This window comes from Xiphophorus couchianus, chromosome 4, assembly GCF_001444195.1.
Source record: "Xiphophorus couchianus chromosome 4, X_couchianus-1.0, whole genome shotgun sequence".
Lineage (NCBI taxonomy): Eukaryota > Metazoa > Chordata > Actinopteri > Cyprinodontiformes > Poeciliidae > Xiphophorus > Xiphophorus couchianus.
In genome coordinates this window covers 24,184,423-24,204,740 of record NC_040231.1, presented here as the reverse complement: position 1 = coordinate 24,204,740, position 20,318 = coordinate 24,184,423, and the positions used below count along the sequence as shown (strand labels likewise).

The 20,318-nt window shown below is 40.4% G+C and overlaps 1 protein-coding gene across 2 annotated transcripts; it reads left to right on the top strand.

Moving 5' to 3' along the window:
- The first annotated feature begins 1,427 nt into the window (after positions 1-1,427).
- Positions 1,428-11,731, top strand: leo1 (LEO1 homolog, Paf1/RNA polymerase II complex component). Of its 2 annotated transcripts, none has more exons than XM_028015457.1 (14): positions 1,428-1,576; positions 2,770-2,915; positions 3,160-3,440; positions 4,624-4,832; positions 5,089-5,193; positions 5,285-5,379; positions 5,511-5,659; positions 5,753-5,837; positions 5,927-6,021; positions 6,697-6,831; positions 8,814-8,949; positions 10,760-10,952; positions 11,030-11,127; positions 11,428-11,731. In XM_028015457.1, the coding sequence occupies exons 1-14, from the start codon at positions 1,519-1,521 to the stop codon at positions 11,539-11,541; spliced, it is 1,899 nt and encodes a 632-aa protein (XP_027871258.1). In that variant the 5' UTR covers positions 1,428-1,518; the 3' UTR covers positions 11,542-11,731. The 2 variants fall into 2 exon arrangements, with proteins under 2 accessions (XP_027871258.1, XP_027871257.1); XM_028015456.1 differs by having other exon boundaries at positions 1,430-1,576; positions 2,767-2,915.
- The last annotated feature ends 8,587 nt before the right edge of the window (positions 11,732-20,318 follow it).

Sequence of the window (20,318 nt, the reverse complement as noted above, 5' to 3'; positions counted from 1 at the left end):
AACACGGAAGTTTTATTACTAGTTTCAACTTTATCTGGAAATTCTAAGAACGTGAAAAGACTTTTGTTTTGATGAATATGCAAATTATAATGATGTGATATTATTGTAAAACATGAAAAGCATATTATCAAACACTGGCGTTTATAAATTAGATGTACCGAAACGTGTTTTTCTTTACTTTTGAATGTATCTGTACGCTTCCGTCATTTTGCTTCTCTAATCTTGATCCTTGTGATTTTGTCTGTGTAAGGTCTCTGGCCAACAGGTAAGCACGTAAACCAATGGCGTAACTTGTCCTGCCCTCACACAAAATAAAATAAAATAAAATAAAATAAAATAAAATAAAATAAAATAAAATTAAATTAAATTAAATTAAATTAAATTAAATTAAATTAAATTAAATTAAATTTAAAGAGGCATATAGTCATTTATTTATATATGGTAAATGTAAAATATACACAAATGTGACTATATTTCTGACGTTTGATTATTTATTTAGAATTTTTTTCAAATATATAAATATTTAAATTTCTTTTGACTATTTTGTAAATATTTAAAATGTTGAATATGAATATGAAACTAAAGTATTCGTCTTAATCTCGATCGGATACTGACTTGGTAATGTTATCTATGTTTTGGATTTTTATATATATGCATGATTGCAGTTTTCTGGCCAATCGCTAATTACCGATTTTTTAAAAACCTGCTATTTTGTACCAATTAATTTGTCTGAATGTTGCTAAATATTGCAAGAAAGTAGCTGAGTCGGTAACAATTGCGTGACTGTTGTTAAACTGCAAATGTGCAGAGATGATGGATAAGATCAGTTTCACATGTAAGTACTGGCAGATTACCGATCAAAAAAAAAAAAGGAAGAAAATCGGACCCATAAATCAACTGGTCAATAAATCGTCTGGTTTATGAATCAGTGCACCCCTAACATATAAATGTAAATATACATCTCCAAATCGTAGCTATTATATTAGTCCTCATTTGTGAAGTGTTGAATAAACATATTTTCCTGAATTCCATCATACAGATGTGCATTCTCAGTTTACATAAGATATTTTCTGCAGCTCTCTAGTGAAACTGGAACTCTGAAACATTGTGAATAAATGGAGATGCTCAATTAAGGTATAAATAAATGTAAAGTTACAGTGACAATAAAGTGTACATGTGAATAATGGAGTATATTACATTTACACACTGTGGAGTTGAGCCACATACTGTATATATCTCCATCTTGAAATTTTAGTTTATTTACTTATTTATTACTACTATTTTATTTGTTCTCAAAAGAACAGGATAGTAGGAAAACCTATAAATAGAGAAACGGCATCAGTATCATCTGAAGAAGTTGAATCTTTCACGGCAAAAGTCCTGCTATCGTGTCCAATACCGCCTCCTACCGTCCGACATGCCTTACTACGACAGCGTGGTTGTGACCCGGAAGTAAAACACTTCCTGCTGCTCGGCGATCACTTCCTGAAGATCTGAGCTTCCAACAGTTTGGAAGAAATGGCGGACCGGGGTGAATTATTCGGCAGTGATGGAGACAGCGACAACGATCAAAGAGGTACTGAAATGTGTTGGGTTGTACAGTTGTCTCTTTAGGAAATGTAAATATTTTTTGCGACGTGACCATCAGAATGTGAGCGTGATGACTGACCTGTGAACGTGGAAGTTAAACGCGGCTCTCTGTGCATGAGACGTTAATCAACGTGATTTATATTTGTCTGTTTTTTACGGGGACATGTCTGAAGACATCGGAGAGAGAAAAAAAAAAACAAACTTTAACACTGAAACTTAAACAAGTCGTGGCCATGATTTCTATTTTTTTTTTCTCCGATGTCCACAAACGGGCTACGTAGTTTATTCCATTAAACATCTGAGATCAAAATATTTTAACTCCGCATTTGCTAAAGCATTAACTCACAGCGCTGATTTCTGATCGGTTTTGTGAAACACAGCGGTCAGTCTCCAAACACTAATCAGAGCTAAGTTTATGCAAGCATGCAACATGAATGCCATCTGTTTTGGTTGGATCATACATATATATCCCCCACCCCCACACAGTCATATTGTTCTGCATTTTGCATTATCTGTACTTTGCCATAATTGGACCTGCTGCTACTTCTTTGGATGGTTGAGTGCCTTTAGTTAATTTAGTTGTATATATTGTTATTATTATTATTGTGTTTGCTTATTTTTACTGTATATATTTGACCCTTTGCACAGGAGCTGCAATGGAAATTTCGTTGAATTCTGTTCAATGACAATAAATGCTATCTATCTATCTATCTATCTATCTATCTATCTATCTATCTATCTATCTATCTATCTATCTATCTATCTATCTATCTATCAGAAGACACGAGAAGCCAAGATATGATTGTAGTTTTCTATATTTAACTCATAAATGAATTAAACAATTATAACAAAGGTTCTCTTCAGCCTTTTGGCTTTAACTGCATCAACCAACACTTTATCTTAAGACCAGGTAAATAAAGGTGTATTCTTTAATATGGTATCCCAAGATTGTTGAGATAATTTTGGTATTCCTTCTTTTCATAACTATGAACTTTAACAAAGATTCTACAGCATTTTCTTTCTCTGTCGCTCCTACTAATTCTTGAAAATTAATCTGGTCAGACTTGGAATCGACAGGACAAAACCTGAAGCCCACATTTTGTCCTGAAAAGCCTGATTGGTGCATCTCTTGTGCCACGCTTCAATAATAAAAATTTGTTTTCTTTTACGGCATAGCAGAGTCCAACTTCGGCTCTGGATCAGACTCGGAGCAGGAGAGACCTCGATCTGCCAGCAACGCCTCAGGCAGCGACAGTGAGAGGGAGCGGGATGATGACGACGACGATGATGAAGGGCAGGAGGCAGGGAAGCCGAGCATGAACAAGGTTGGCACCCTTCTGTGCAGTCGCATAATTTCACTTTTACAAAGTTTCCATCTCAGTTTCATGCTGTGACAAATCAAATTGTTATTGTTACTGTTTCAGACTTATCAGTTGCATAGGAGTTTACCCACAGATAGCTTTATTGGATAAAAAGCTGCCTTCAAAATAAATAAATAAATAAAATGCAGGTAGCGTTAATTTGCATCAAAAGTGAAGGATAGTGCGACCTCCCCCTCCCGCCTTACAGGAGCTGTTCGGCGATGACAGCGAGGACGAGCAGCGCAGTGGCAGCGATAACCAGTCGGAACGCTCTGGGAACCAGTCGGACGCCAGCATCCACTCTGACCAGGGGGAGAACGATCACTCGGACGCAGAGCAGCACAGCGGGTCGGAGCACGACCAGCGAGAGGAGGACGAGGACGATGAAGACGCAGGGAACCGGTCAGACGGAGGAAGCCCGGCGAGCAGCGGGATGTCTGGTGGCGGGAGCCCTCGTTCTGAGAGGGGCAGCGTTCGTTCAGACAGAAGGTATGGGATACGACCAGCACTGTCACGATGACAAATGTTGCTGGACGATAAGTTGTCCCTGAAGTTATTGCGATAAACGATAACATTGTTGATTTGAGACCATTTTCAAGTAATAATGTAAAAATAATGGTAATGGCATAATAATTCAGCACATTCTCAAAGATCAATAAACTTTAAATCCTAATGAATATTTAACACTGGGACTGTAAGACATTTAAATGTCCAAAATGAATAAACAAAACTCCAGAAACAACAAATAAGATGAATTACCGGTACGTAATCTCTGTGAACAAAATTGTCCTTTGTCAGGGACGTATGCTTTGAAGCAAACTTTACATTTGCTGTAAAGTCTTTTATTTTCTGTCGGATTCAAAAACAACACCTGCAGCTCGTTTTTATACATTGTTGTATTAAGAAAATAGAATTTGACTTAAAAAAAAGTATGAATTGGTATCAGCCAGAAAAAAAAAATCTGGTTGGTAAAATTTGTGACAAGTGAATTATGACATTTTCTTATCATGCGGATGATGGCTGTTGGGACCAGACAAGTCATCTGAAAAAATGAGGACAGTTTGTTGGAGCATATGAGCTTATACAGAGGACTGAAAACAATTTGAAGCGTCATGGTGTGGGGGACAAAGCAGGACCAGGGCAGTCACCATCGTACCATCCTCTATGAAGTCTTCCATGTAAACTTCATCGACTTCACATTTTCCCCAAGCAGAAAATGTGAGGGTCTGCAATATGAACATGACGCAAAACATACCAGCGTATCCATCCAGGTCTGGCTGAGAAGGAAGAAATGGAAAGTCCTTGGCCTAGTCAAAGCCCAGATCGAAACTGTTCAAGGATCTCAGAGCTGGAAGTGAAGAGGGTGAAGTTTCTTCAGAATGATGTCAGAGACTTGAGCTAGTCATTACATGGTGTCCTAACTTTTCCTCCTTTAGGAAACACATTTTTTATATTTAATTAATATAATAATTGCTACTTTTTTCCCAGAGATAGAAACAAAAGCATTGAAATATGTGAAAATGTATTTAATTGGTGCTAACGTTTTTACATAACTGTAAAGCTTGAAGGGAATTACAAACAAAACTCGCTGTTAACATGACCTTATTACTCCATTTTGGGAATGTTTGTTGTTAAGCCGTCCTTGACTGCCTTCGTTGTGTTTTGGGACCAGCATGCACAGCGATCCCGGGACTCCGCAGTCGGGGCTGGGCACCCCTCACTCCGACGGGGACGCTTCGGGCCGGGAGAACCAGTCTGACGACGAGAAGTGGGAAGGCGGCGCCAAGAGCGACCAGTCTGAGGACGAGGAGGAGAAGCGTCACTACTCCGACGAGGACAGGGAGAACTCTGACGACGACGGGCCGCGGACCAGGAAGCCAGGTACCGTCCCGTGGTTCTGAAGATGAAAGGGCCGAGGCACGTGAAGCAGATCGCGAGGCGACGGCGCGCTAATCTTTAAACGTTGTTTTTTTTATTTTTTTTATTTGCGGATTACTGTTCAATGTGATTATTTTATCTTGTGGTTAATACGAGACGAAGTTCTTGGCTTGACCTTTCAGGTGTGATCACAAGCCTTCCTTCAGTGAAACATGTGCTTTGTTTTTCCTTCACATGCCCTGGATCTCATTCGTTGCAGAGTCTGCAAAGGGCAGCGACAGCGAAGATGACTTCATCAGACAGAAAACCAAACCCAAAGCCGCGTCGGATTCAGATTCAGACAGCGACGGTGACTCAAAGAAACGTAGGGAATGTTCCTCCTCCCCATTAGATCTGACATTTTGTTGCTCCTTTTTTTTTTTCAATGTGGTTTATACTACCCTCTGAATCTGCAGCAACAAAAGCGGCTGCGGACGATCTGTTTGGAGAAGCTGACGACATTTCTTCGGACAGCGACGCAGAGAAGCCGCCGACCCCGGGGCAGCCTCTGGTATCCATCTGTTCTCATTTGGTTATTTATTTTTTCTTCTTGATCTAGTCGTAGAAGCCTCACTCTGCATTGAATCCTACTGTGTGTGTGTGTGTGTGTGTGTGTGTGTTTGCGTGTTTGCCTCCGCAAAGGATGGAGAGGACGGCTTGGAGGGGGAGCAGGCGGAGGAGGAGCCTGCGCCTGAAACGCGCATAGAAGTGGAGATCCCCAAAGTGAGCACAGACCTGGGGTCAGACCTTTATTTTGTCAAGCTACCCAACTTCCTGTCAGTGGAGCCCAGGTCAGAACCCCCAAAATGTAGAAATGAACACTGGAGATGGTCGAACATGTTAAACAAAAAAAAGAGATTTATTTGGAGTTTTTCCTTTCATAGACCCTTTGATCCTCAATACTACGAGGATGAGTTTGAGGATGAAGAAATGCTGGATGAGGAGGGACGGACCAGACTCAAACTTAAGGCACGTCTTTGCTGAATCAAAATAAAACAGACATTTTTGTTATTGTAGCTGAATGTTTGTTTTTTTATGTTCCTTTTATCCCACCACAGGTGGAAAACACGATCAGGTGGAGAGTGAAACGAGACGAGGAGGGCAACGAAACACGAGAGAGCAACGCGCGTATTGTCAAGTGGTCTGACGGCAGGTGTGTGGGCATGTGGGCGTGTGTGTGTGTGTGTGCTAATGCATTACAGCCAGCTTAAAGCTGCAGTACGTAACTTAAACATTTTTTTATTTTATTTTACTTATTTATTGAAACTGTCACCATGTCAAAACAGTATGGTATGAAACAGGTTGTGTGTGAAAAACCGAGCTTCTCTGTCTTCTCCCACTGCTAACTAGAAACAATAAGTCAGATCCAGGAGGAGCGTCTCAGCGCTGTCAGTCACCCTCATGCGTGCGCTGCTCATCCCATTCACCCTTTGCTCTCTGCACTTTCTTTCTGATTCCAGAGTCTGCCACAAACGTTCAGGCTAGTGAGGATGATGGCGGATAAACGGTTTACGGAGTTGTTTCTCTTCCATTAGAACACTGAGTAGCGAATACTCAAGGATGATTGACAGCGCTAAGGCATTCCTCCTCCTCCCGGGAGCAGCGCATTTCTTTAGAGGGCAATAGTAGCGCTTGGAGGAGGCATATGAGCGTGATTTTTTAAAAAGGTTTTCCACAGACTATCTATCTAATATTACACTGTGACATAGTAATATGTGAAGTATGTAAAAACATATATTTTTTAATAGAAGTAACATGCTGCAGCTTTTCCGTCGTGGTGTTATCTGTGTTTGACGTGTTTTTTTTAAGCGTCCCGTTCTCACCGCAGCATGTCCCTCCACCTGGGCAACGAGGTGTTTGACGTGTACAAAGCTCCTCTCCAGGGAGACCACAACCACCTGTTCATCCGACAGGGAACGGGACTGCAGGGACAGGCTGTGTTCAAAACCAAACTCACCTTCAGGTACCGTGCAATCGTTGCACTCAGGACTGAAATCTCTCACACTCTCTCTCTCTTTTTTTTTTTTTTTTGAGCAGCACAGAATGAGTAGTTGGAGTTAACCCTGTTGCGTCTGGCGCTCTGACAGCAGAACAAGCAGTAAACAAGCGTCAGTGTGCCAATAAAAAAAACAACAACAATCAGGGATTATTCAGAAATGTACTCTATGCTGTAAGTCTCTGGATCACCTTGTACAAGCTGGGCAGGTTTCTCTCAATAAGAGCCATTTAAGCCTCTTACTGCCCCCTCAAGCCCACCTGAATGTTCTGTCTTCTCAGAACACACGAGTGCGGTCAGCCGTCGTCCAGACCTGGTTTAGTGTGCCTCGACCCAGCCGACTCCCACACTGAACATTAAAATATGGATTATTGGGAAGATTAGAGCCAAAGCTGTTCCCACAGTGCCAACTGTTTGGAGTAATGTTCTCTCTCACTTGGAAGATGTTTTAATTTACAAGAGTGTTCCTTTAGTGTAAAGAAAACAATGTTTAGGTTATCTTTGAGCTGAATTGATTGAAACAGACGGGCAAGCCACACAAGATGTTCCCATAACTTTCCAAGAATCGGAGTTTTCAAGTTACCAGACGTCGAAGGTTATTTTCTGGATCTTAGAGACTGCTTTCCATAATTTACGTACCGTACATTTACTGATGGGACACTTTCTCAGGGCATTTGTGGCACTTTTCAGAATGTAGAGGTTATGCACAGAAACTTACAGATTAGTTTTCCAAAACCTTATCAGACAATCATTACTGTTATTGTTCTCTTGGAAGCTTATAAGCCTGATACCCATAACTCTTTTATCAGAAACGAAAGACGGTTTTGGAGCAGAGTTGAGGAAAGTTTGAGGAACAAACATGTTAAAAGTAACTTCTCCTGAAGGACTGATAATCTAGATCAATGTTTATGGTACTTTTCTAGATCTCATCTTTTTAACTTGTGTTCAGAAACGTAAAGAATTTGGAAACGTAATTTCAGAAGTTAAAGCCTTCCTTTCGGACTTAAACTCGTGTGGTACATTTTATAACGTAGGAGTTAAATTCCAGAACTTAAAGCTAAACCCAACATTAGTCATACCTCTGGCTTATTTAACTTTAAAGTAACCTTTAAATTTTACCAACATGTTTGACTCTGACTGGGCTCCTCCAACTTCAATTTGATTAAGACTATGTGGAGAGATCTGGAGATTAGGGTGATGGCAAGGAGGCCTGACAACCTCACGCACTTGGACGTCATTGCTGAAAATAGTCAAAATACCAGTGGAGAAGAAGAAGGCTTTGGTTGCTGTGATGCCAATTGAACTTTGTCTGTTACATTGTTTTGTCATCTTTTGTTCCCATCTCACCTTTTAGTTGAAATAAAGACTAAATCTGTCAGGGGTATCAATACTTTTGTTGCTTATTTTAACATTTCACTTTCAAGAACTTTCTCGGATACTTTTCCGTTAGGGGCATGTAACTTCTTGAAACTTTGAGGTCTGTGCTCTGCGCTTAGAAAATACTTTTCCAAATCTAAATGGTCAAGAAACCTCAAAATTTCCCATTCCTCCCAGAACATTTAAGGGATTTTCCTGGAACACCTAGGTGTAATTTAGGGAATCCAGCCCATATGATGAGGTGCATCATAACCTGACACACTCTGGTCATTACAGATTACTTTACAGAAGATAGTACCAGGTTCTTGGAAGCCTGGTGATTAAAGGTTTCCTAGAAAGTACAAAATGTGTGCTACATCTTTGATAATACAAATTTCACAATGAAGTAGTTTGAACTGGGTTGTTATGATGGTGAATAAAGATCCAAAATGAAACATCTGAAAGTTTCCTTTAGATTTTTTTTTTGTTTGGTGTTGTTAAAGTTATTCTAGTTTAGAAAATGTCAACTCCAATAAACATCACTATCCACGTTCATTACTACCATTTATTGTGTTTTTCTTGTGCGTCTCCAGACCCCACTCCACAGACAGCGCCACCCACAGGAAGATGACGCTGTCTCTGGCCGACCGCTGCTCAAAGACGCAGAAGATCAGAATCCTCCCCATGGCTGGAAGAGATCCCGAGTCACAGCGCAACGAAATGATCAAAGTAATGCTCGCTGGCATTCTGTCCATCTTTGCCTTTCCTTTTTTATGTTGACCTTTCTTTGTGGAATCCTTTTGTCTCAGCTGAGGCTGAAGGGGTTTGCATAAGGCCGGTTGCTGATAAGCATCGTACTGGGTTACATAAAGGCATAACCTGTCGCACTTATGTAACGAGGTCAAGCAGCTGTCAGCGAAATTTAAACTGTCGGCATCAACACCGAGACTGGACGGGGATCCGCGGTCAACCCGAACAAGCCCGACTGATGGCATCGCGTGACGTTTTGTTGCCTGAATGCGCCCTGTGGGGGTCTGCTGGTCAGGAGGAGCCTCAGGGGGTGAATCTTCAGTCAGCGTGTCAGAGTGTGTTCCTGACAATTATCGTAACATGTGGCTTATCGCCTGTTGTTTCTCAGTAAACAGCATTGTTACCATTAGACAGAGTCAGCAAAAGCAGCTTTTGTTCAGAGGAACAGCTTATTCAAGCGAAGGAATCCTGAGAACAAGATTTGGTTCACAAGAATTTATTTTTCCCAAGCCAAAGCAGACCGGGCCCCTTTACTAAACCAGTGACGTCTTACAGGGATACTTTTAGATTTATAAAGGGAACTGATATCTTCGAGTGTATCGTTTTGTTTTGTACTGAAATCCACCGCAGGCTGAGTAAATGTGATGTGGGTTGAAGTTTTATAAAATATTTACTCTGAATAGCAGAACTTTAGCCTCCATGAGCAACTAATCTACTGCAGGTATGATAATTACTGCCCATAATTGCCCAATTGAGCCCCATTGCAAACAATCTAAACATTTCCCATATGCTTAAGTTATTTATGGTACATATGCGTCTATTGCATATTTGGTTGTTGCTGGCTTAGAAATGAAAATGGAGAGAAAACAAGGTGCTTTCCTTGGTGAAGCATGTTTCAGGTATAAATGTAGGGAATAGGAAACACATTTATAAGTTTTAGACCCTATACACTGAAATTTCAAAAAGACAGAAGCCTGAATTAAAAAAAAAAATGTAAACAATGCTTTCACATTTTTTAAAAATAACATCTAGATACTTCAACTTATCTACTGCAGCAGGAGCTTATATGCCAGATTTCTAGAGAAAAAAGGATCTAAATGAAATTAGAAAACTTTAACTACAGGTCAGCATCCCACCCCCCACTCTCCAAAAAAAAATTATTAAGACCACTGTATTAAAAATACTAATGAAGAGGGAAAATGTTAAGAAAAGGTTTTGTTTTATTTTGCAGATCCTTTCTGCTTTCATTCTCTTGATTCTCAAATACCTTCTATTGAGTTTTATTATACTATACGGAATAATAAAGGCCTATTACTAGCTCATTGCAAATACTCTTAAAATATTTTTACTTTGACGTGAAAGCAATCTGGAAACTGACAGAAAAATCGGAACAATTGAGCTAAACTGTGGAATTTCGACATGATACGGTGAGGTGGAGCTTGGATTTGTAATTTTTGAAGCCGTCCTCTGATTTTGGTAAGCATTCCTCCATATGAAGGCATAAATATCTAACATTCCCCAGACATAAACACAGGACTTCTTGTAAATAATTTTATCTAGAAAAAAAAACACTTTATTGAAAAAATGTGAACAATTATTGTCTAATTTGAGAATTAAAAATAGTAAAAACAAGTCTTTAAAAAATAAAGTAAAGCTTTTGCAACTGGAGTCACATCTGTCGTTTCAAATTTTGAGGCCTTAACCTGCTGTTCAATTGTTCCTTTTCTCTTTTGTTCCTTTTTTGTTGGTGATGAAATCTTCTAATTGCGTCCAATGTCTGTATCGGCAGAAAGAGGAGGAGCGTCTGCGGGCGTCGATCCGCAGAGAGTCCCAGCAGAGGAGGATGAGGGAGAAGCAGCACCAGAGGGGCCTGAGCAGCAGCTACCTGGAGCCCGACCGCTACGACGACGAGGAGGAGGGCGAGGAGGCCATCAGCCTGGCGGCCATCAAGAGTAAATACAAAGGAGGAGGAGGCCTGAGAGGTAGCCGCACTCGTTTTCTTCTGTTCATTGTCTCTCGCCGATATTCGTTCTTAACAATTCCCCCATCTTCATTCCAGAGGAGCGAGCGAGGATCTACTCATCGGACAGCGACGAAGGCTCTGATGATGACAGAGCCCAAAGGCTGATGAAGGCCAAGAAGCTGGACAGTGACGAGGTAGGCGCAGCGCCCCGGTGGACAGGCAGGGGGCAGTGTGAGGTAGCACACTGTGGACGGTAAACCGCCAACCTTTTCCACTTATCCTGATGTGAACTGAGCCGGACAGGAAGTCCTGACTGTTCCGAAGTGCGTACGTGTTTGTTTACATCCCGCAGCGGTGTTTTTCCTCAAATCAAGAGAAGACTGTGTCAAACAAAACACACAGCTTGGCGTGATAAACTGAAATCGCTGGAAAGCCAGACTGAACGTCTTCTGCCGTCAGCTCTGTAATCTCTTCTTATCCTCTGTTGTTCTCAGGAGGGCGAGGGATCAGGCAAGAGGAAGGCAGAAGACGATGAAGAAACGACCACTAAAAAGGCTAAGAAGTATGTCATCAGTGACGAAGAGGAGGAGGATGAGGACGATGAATAGTTTTTTGTTTTTTAATTTTGTTTTGGTTTTTTTTACCTTTTCCACTGTATCATCAGTGGTCAGTCCATCTGGCGTATAAATAGCCATGTTTTGTATATTTTCTTATGATCTGTGGGTGTGTGTGTGTTAGTTTGTTTATTTTCTGTACAGCAGAGAGGTGAGAAATAAACGGTCGTCTTATGTAACCGAAGCTTCCCCGGGAAGCCTCCGCTTGTTTTTATTTTTGCATTATGAATCATGCATTGAATCACACGGTTGTTGTGAGATTAGAAAACATAATGTTAAGTTCAGCTTCCAGACAACAAACAAAACCTTCATTAGACGGCCGCCGTTAGCTCGACGAGGAGCGGATCGAAGGAACCTAGAAGCTGCGACTGCTAATTTAGTTTTAGTAAATGCTCTGCTGGTTTTGAGTATGTGTGGCTTCAGCAGACGAAACTGACCCTTGAGCAAAGGGACTCGACAATGTGGTTTTACAAGAAACGGCGAAGCTCGAAGGGCATTTTTGGATTTGAGATTTGGAGATGAGAGAGAGTGTAGCGCTGGCGGAGAAAATACATTTTGTTCCACTGTTACTAAATCACCCTTCCCAGTATTCATTTTCTTACAAATAAAAACATTAAGAATACAATTTACCGTAAACATCCAGTTGAACATTAAATGTTATTATCCAGGGCCTTGATTCTGCTTTAGCTCATTCATTTTGAAGAATGCCATGCCAGCAGAGATCTACATGCAGCTCATAGAAAATTAACTTGGTTTATTTGTAAAGCACCGATTCACAACGAAAGTTTCTCAAAACAGTTCACCCAAAAATGTGAGAAGCAGAACGAGGTTGAGAGCGAGCGACGCAGCTGCCTCGACTGGCTGAGAGCAGAGAGAAGGCAGACGCAGACGCACTGAACCATGTGAGCTTTTCAGGGCAAAAAGAACTGCAGCAATCATTGCAAAATATATGAAGAATGCATAACATGAAGACAACAGAGATAAGCAAAAGTGGCCAGTATGACCTCCAGCAACCTTAAAATGTATCAGCAGGATAACCCATGACGCCTGAACTGTGGCCTTTATCACGTTTTGATCATGTGACTCCATCTTCTCTTTCCCAGAGTAGATGACATTAGGTTTCTGGAAAAAACATTGCTGTCTTAACTTTATCAAGTTGATGTTTTTAATGTAAAAGTGTTTTTTTACCCTACATGTAGTTAGCGTAACAAATAAGGGAAATTGTGTTTGGTTGACCTTTTGTTTATTGTAGCAATTCTTCCTGGTAAATTTTGTCATATTGTTGGAAAGCCCACATATTTCCCGTAAATAAGGTCATATTTCTAAAACAAAACAAAAAAATTGTGGTTTAACCAGCAGAATATACTCTGACTTTTCCTAAAATCCTAAATACCTTGATGTCGAAGATGTCTTAAAAAGAAACACTATGGTATTTAGGGGATATATGAGAAAAAAATAAAAACAAATTTGTAATGCTGTATGAAATAGTACTTTAGCTAAAGAAAGCGAATGTTTATCATGAAGGCTACATTTCAGAGGAGTTATTCTTTGTATTCCCTGTTTCTCAGCACTATTACTTTTTAAATCCTTTAGAGAGAAATTACCATGAACTAACTACATTTAGACTCTTAGTTCAAAATAATTGACTGAGATGCTGCCTGATTCAGCTCAAGCCATCCTATTATTCACAGGAAATCATAATGCGTACATTCATTTTCTATCTTGCATAAGGCTTTGTAAAAGGATCAGAATGTTTGTGAAAACAGGACCTGAGTAAAGTTGTTTGAAGAAATTGAAGAACCTGCCTCGACCCCCAACATAAATAAAATCAAACAAAGTTGATATGAATTAATTGTGCTGCATTTGTGCAGCAGAGATTCTTGTGACACCAAATTTGTTTGGGCTGTCTGACCTTTGACAACCTCTGGACATTTTTTTAAATATCTTTAAAATGTCAGCTGCACATACAAAAATCTTTGCTGCTGCAGTACAAATGTTTGACACCAGTTTCGTTTAATTTGTAGAAGGTGCAAATTGTCCTTATCCACTCAGGTAGGATAAGTTCAAGCTCCGTCTGAAAAGATACTCAAAGAATTTCACCGAGCTCGTTACAAACTCACAAAGTGATCCTCGAGAACCGAGTCCTATATGTAGTGAAAAGTGAAGCGCTTTCGTCACATGGCACAAGTCAAGTTGTACCGTGTGATGAACATTGACATAGGCATGTATTATGCAACTGCTAATGTTGTTAAGTAACTGAGTAAAAGCTTGGAGTTCAAGCAGGGCATATCAGGCAGTTTAGAAGAAGGGCGATCTGTGGGAGATAATAACCCCCTTCAGAAGCATTTTACCTGGCTGGATCTTTTTAATGGTAGCATCATACTGTTTACCCTCCGGCAGATCCTGAAGCTGTGGCAGGACCATCAGCAGGTATGCAGCTCAGTTATCGACGTCAGTGCTCCAGCTGTTGGAGCCCAGCGAGGTGAGGCATTGTGACTTGATCCCCTTTGAGCCGCACAGTAAGAGGAGAAAGGAGAGAACAAGACCCGTGGTTACTGATTCATGTTCAGCTGCCAGAATGACGCACAGCATCTCTCTCTCTCTTTCATTCACGCACGCACACACACAGACAAGCAGAGTCGGACGACAGTCCTCCAATGGGACCGGTCTCACCACCCTGTCCAGACAGATCTGGCTGCAGCAGCCCAGAGTGGAGAAGTTACTCGCTTACATAAAATGTCTGCATCTTCCCCCTATGTGCCATCTACTCAGGACTGCAGTGTTTTAACAGAGCTGTTCATATTATCAAGTGTTTGAAAGTCCCTTAAAAAATTCATAATGAGGCTGCGGTGGGCAGCGCATCCCTGGAAACGTGAACTTTCCCATCGTTAACTCACAACAGGTCTGTGCGTAGAAGACTGAAGAAGCGTCTCTTCAACCTACAGCTTGATCACCTCGTGACAGATGCAGAATTCAAATTTGACTACACTGAATGGAAATGTGTGTGTGTGTTGCCTTTAAAGAGCAAGTGCCATCAGCAGTGGTGTGTGCTGCGTTATCACAGACTGCAGTGTGTTATGTAAACCCAGTTTCACTCAGTGAGGAGAAGGGAAGGGAGGGGAAGGCACTGCTACAGTCAGCACTGCCTGAGAGAGGTGGAAATCAGGGGAGGGCTGCAGCATTTTGCTTCTTTTTTTTGTTTTTGTTTTCTCCTCCCAGTTGTATTTTTTTTTCTGTCTGAATCTTTTCTTTTCCTCTACTAGCAACCAAAATCTTTTCTGTCCTAGCATGGTCTGGAACTCTGGAACATCCCATTCTCTGCAACAGAAAGTGCAGCCCTGCAGGCAGACTGTGAAAATGGCTGATACAAGTTACATTAAAAAAAAGAAGCTAAATAGGCAACCATTCTGCCAATTAGATCGCAGTAAAGACACTGACTGGGTCAGCAGTAAGCCAGATTGCCTGGGAGAAAACAGTCCTCCAACCACTTTTTAATACTGCTTTTTATTTAATCCTTGCAGGGTCTCAAGGATGTTTGACTCCAGTGGTTTTTGGCGATATCCGGGGTATACCCCGGAGAGGTCGCTGGTTCATCCCAGGCCAACACAGAGACACACAAGACAGACAACATGAACACGCTCACACTAAAAGGGCAATTTAGAACCTCCAACTGACCGAACATAGTGTAGTTTAGAGGTTGGAACTAGAGTGTTCAATGCATGGACATGTATATGCATCAATGCAAATTTACACGTCTGCACTTCAACACACCAGAGTCTTACACAGGAGATAGTTGAATTACCTCCTCAGCTTGTCCGTGCTGTTTGTTAAGGGCTTTGTTAAGGGCTTAGGCGTAGCTGTGGTCAATTTCAGAAACTTGTCAAAGAAAATAAAGTATAAGAGTTGGGGACCAGTGAAAGCAACGGCCATTATAAATAAAGCTGCACCCTCTTCGGTACAAAATATTTAAAAAATGTGAAGAATCTGTTCATCATTCTCCATGAGTAAAATAGCTTTAAAGTACAATTATTATAAATAATTTGAAAAAGATCTGTTGCAGAAAGCGATTCCTTAAATTCTGCATGATAGTTTGTTTTTCTTCTTCAAATAATCTAAGCCAATAGGATAATAAAACTATGAAAATATTATTATGCTTTTAGGTTTGGTATGCTAACCTGAGGTGACCTCTACTTTGAAAACAGTCTGGAAACAACCTGGATGCTGGAGTATGTGTACTTTGAATGGTATGGATATTTTTTTTTTGTTTCTTTGTTTTTTTAACATGTCCAAACAGTGTGGCAGTCAGAATTGTTGTATGAGTGTTAAGGTGAGGCCCAATATATTTACTTTCACAAGTGGAGCACTATGGCTTTCGCCATGACGCTATATATATATATATATATATATATATATATATATATAAATTGGGGTAATTGGTGTAGAACTTCCATGTTTCTCCTGCGTCATGACATGCTTCGTTACTTTTTCTTATTTTCCATACTTATTGATCGCCTAACCCTCTGTGGATAAATATTCAGTGTTCTATAACGAATCACAATAGGCCATTATGTTGTTAAGTTAAATATGTAGAAACCCCCCAAGGGGCATGCAGCACACAGAGGTGGGTAAATCCTAATCAGCACAGACAGAGTGTCTGCATGGTATAGCATGGAATTAAATTATATTTCATCCCATAGTTGAGGCAATATTTGTTTTATACTTGTATTGATTTGGTAGCAATGCAGCCTCATGAGTTGTTCACTTGATTTCTTGGGAGTTGCAACACATCATGCAGTAATCATTCAAGGCTCAACCACCAGTCAGAGTATTGTAATAAAAAATGCAGCTAAATATGTGTTTGTCTAGTTCACACATCTTCAAGAAGCATACACACACGCTAACACAAGTAATCAATTAGTCAAATGCTCTGACTGGCTAACATTAGTGAAATAGATGCAAAAATATGCAAAGATATCAGTTCTTAAAAATTTATTTGATCGGCATTACGGAAAAGTTTTCATGCTAAGATGGTAGGATTCAATAGTTTTTTAAAAAGTCTCTTCTGTTTTTTTCTTACATTAATTCAAACAATCACTCCAATCGATATTTCTGTCTGTTTTTCACCTATTTGCCGTTTGCACCACCTCCGACCTAGACACACTACCCTGCTTGCGTTTCTAAGCTTGGTGCCCTTTACTCCTGTCTCAGGTTGTTCCTTCCCCTGCTGGTGCTTATATAAGCAGCTAATAAATAAGAAAAAGAAACACAATACTTTACTCTCACAACAGGATCCCTACACACTCACACATGACAGTGACCCCCGAGCTTGCTGCGAGGGTCGTAGCTGGAACATTTTCACATAAGCAGGTGTGCAGCCAGCAATCGCACGCGCGCGCACACCTCACGGAAAACAAGCCAATTCAGTATCATCTCTGTTTTTTCTGCTCCATGTGACCTCAGCAATTTGGGTCAGCCTGTTCTGTCGAAGGAACAGAGCCTAATCTGTAAACAACGGGTTACCTTCAACTGTGAGCAGCTCAGAACAAAGATTACACTTGAGCTTTTAGAGAAAGAGGAGGAAAAACAAAGCAAACAGGAACGGAAGGTGAGCTCTTGTGCTACAGTTCCTTCACAGACAGAGAAACTTTTTTTTTTTTTGACGAAACGGTAAGATGTCTGCTCAGAAGCAACTCTTTTTCAACTTTGCAATGAAATCCCCATTCATTGCTATAGACAACAGTGCTGCCATGCAACCAGCTGGCAGTACATCAGAAGCAACGTGGGGTTTAGTGTTTTACCCCTGAGCAAAGCTGGTGCATGGAAAGCCCAAAGCGCAAACTGGCAAGTCTCCGTAAGTGTTTTAATGTATTCTGAATCTGTGGACGATACGCTGTTAGGCCTCAGTCATTGCCCCAATTGGTCTCATCTAATTAACCTTTTAAAAAGAACATGGTGACATTGAAAAAGAGGTGAGCTTTAAGGAATAAAACTTCCAAATAATTTCCCCTTTTCTGCCGTGTTTCAGAAGACCTTTACCCACAGATAGACTCTGCACCAGCACCAAGTGAGTGCGTGAGTTGGCTCTTTCCTGTTTCCACCCAGCATATAAAAACATGCATGTTAAGTTCATCTTTAAATTGTCTGCATGTGTGTGCATGCATGTTTGTGTGTCTTTCTTTTTTAATAAAAGTAAAGGTTAAAGACATTGAATTGGACTGGAGTTTCTTTAGTGGTATCAGGGTAAATAAAGTTAAATACATATATAAAGTATAGTGATTTATTTGCTCTTCTACTTTATGTTGGCCTATCAAAGAAAATACTAACAAAATACATAGAAATGAGTAATCTCCATGACAACCATTCAGCTATGCAAAACGCCTGGTTGGACCTAGCACCGCCTGTGAGATGCAGCTCCTCCTCGGAGCTTCCGCCTTTCCCCACGGCTCCCCCACTCACCTCCTTCAGACTAGCCAGCTGCAAATTAGCAAATACCTGGTGGAACTGGGCATCTGCTGAGCTCATTATATGAGCTACTTCTCAGTGAAACGCTTGGTAAAAATGTTTTTAAAAGGCTAATAGAGGAGCGATGTTGTGACGACTTCCTGAAGGCAGAGTTTCAGAAAGAGCAGGAGTTTTTAAAGAGACAGAGGACCAATTTCAAGGCATTAAATCAGGCAGTAAAATGTCTTTTAAGTCATGCTTAATATATACAGTATAGCATTTTTATAGCAAGTAAGAGTAACATAGTTACTTGATTTTGCTATAAACTGGGACTTTAAGCCTGGAAAACACATAATACTGCCCCTTTAAGGATTCAGCAGTCAGCCAAAAACAGTAGATAAAGTTGTCTACTCACAGATGCATTAGGCAGCATTGCCAGCTGACAGTGTTTGATAGGGGCTACAGTAAGAGTTTACATGAGACTAGGTGGTCTCATTGTGCCTCAGATGCTGGTGCCTTTGCCTTTGGGTACATGACAGCACTGCACACATCAAGTCATCTCCATCGGTGTTTTAAAGACTCTCCAGCTCCCCAGAATGTTAATGTGGAGAGCTGAAATGTTTTAGCACAGCACAACTGCTGTCTGTCTGTTTTGGGGAACCAGAAGTGTAGGTACTATTTAACTCTGTTCCCAAGTGAGGCTGAGGTCAGATCACTGGTTTATGGGATTTATCATTTTTGCACTGAACACTATGTCTAAGATAAGCTTTCTACACAGCAAATGTTCTTACTTAGAGATTTCAGTCTGTTTCTACTGGTTACCCCTACTGCACATGTTTCAGTATACAAAATTCATCTAAATTATAGAATATTTAATTTTAAAATAACGATTTTATCAACAAACATTTGGATTATTGCTCTGAGCGAAATATTTGTCAAGGGACATGTACATAAGCACAGAAGGAGACACAAATACCCAGCGGAAGTTGATGTGTCCTAGTTCATGACCGCAGTGTTGTGCCTGCATCTTATGCAAACATTTTTAGATGAGGGCAGTCATGGGATATGGGGTTTGGGCATAACAAAGACCTAAATAGGTGAGCTCCATGCAATACGTGAGTTACGGGCCATTAAAAAGGTCATAATTGTAAAATGTCCTCTTCCACTTTGCAACGAGGCTCTAATGGTGGTAAATTAGCTTCAGCCTGGAAAACCTGGAGCCTTCGGATGGGGTCAGCACGTCTAATGAGATCTTATATTTTCTGAGTCTTCTTCAGGCTTGTTTTACTGACATTAAATATTTTTGATTTTGTGGGGAAAATGTGAAGTGCTCTTTATTACTGGTCTCATGGTGCACTGTAAGCTTGCGATGAAACTGCTTTTTTGTGGCGATAGAAAACGATTCTTCATTCTTTATTTTGAAAGTTCAGCAACTTTAAAGGCATTGGGAAGCAGAAAGAAAAGTCTCTGCTTCCTCACACATCAGAGTTCTTTCAAACAAAGACCAACCAGCTTTTTCTTCAATATGGGTCAAAACCTGTCCAATTTGCTTTAACAAAATGTGCGCGGTTAGGCAAAATGAACATGGCTTGTATTAGAAAAAGGCTTGTGCAAAACTGTCAGGGTGAAAAAAATACTTCTTGTACTGTAATACTACAGTGCTTAAAAAGTTGCAACCGTGGAACTTGATGGCCCCAAGTGAATTCCTCCCTGATTTTTCAAACAAATCAATTTCTATATTTTCTACTTAAGGTTAGATACTGACTACCCATAAGTATGACAGGTAACCCTTCATCTAACAGGAAAAACAAAAATGTCCCTTTAAGACAGAGGTGTGTAGCTTCAGTACCCAAAGCCTAATGTCCACCTTTGTCTTTGATCAACATGTCTAAATCACATAATGAAGTCATTAGTAGGACTCTGAAGCTTGAGAGCTTGAGGAGATCATTCAGCTATTTAATTCAGATGTGTTGGACTTGGTCACAGCTAAACGCTGCAGGACACTGGCTCTCTGGGGCTAAAGTTTGACATGCCTTCGGCAGCAGGATTGAACATTTAAAACTTGCAGGACGGTGATTTCCAAGGACACCAATTTGGCACATCTCCTTTAAAGTCATGATAACTTATAAATCTTAACTACCTCATGATAGCCTTTTGTTTAGATTGTTAAATCCAAGCCTGCAGCTCCAAAGGCAGATATTTAATCTCTTTAGGTCACTTGGAGCAACGTGTGTCATATTTCACAAATAATATATTTCATATATTTGAAAATGTTGTTGGAATTATTTACATAAAGTAGTTCAGTCTTGGAAAAAGTTGCTGTAGCTTTT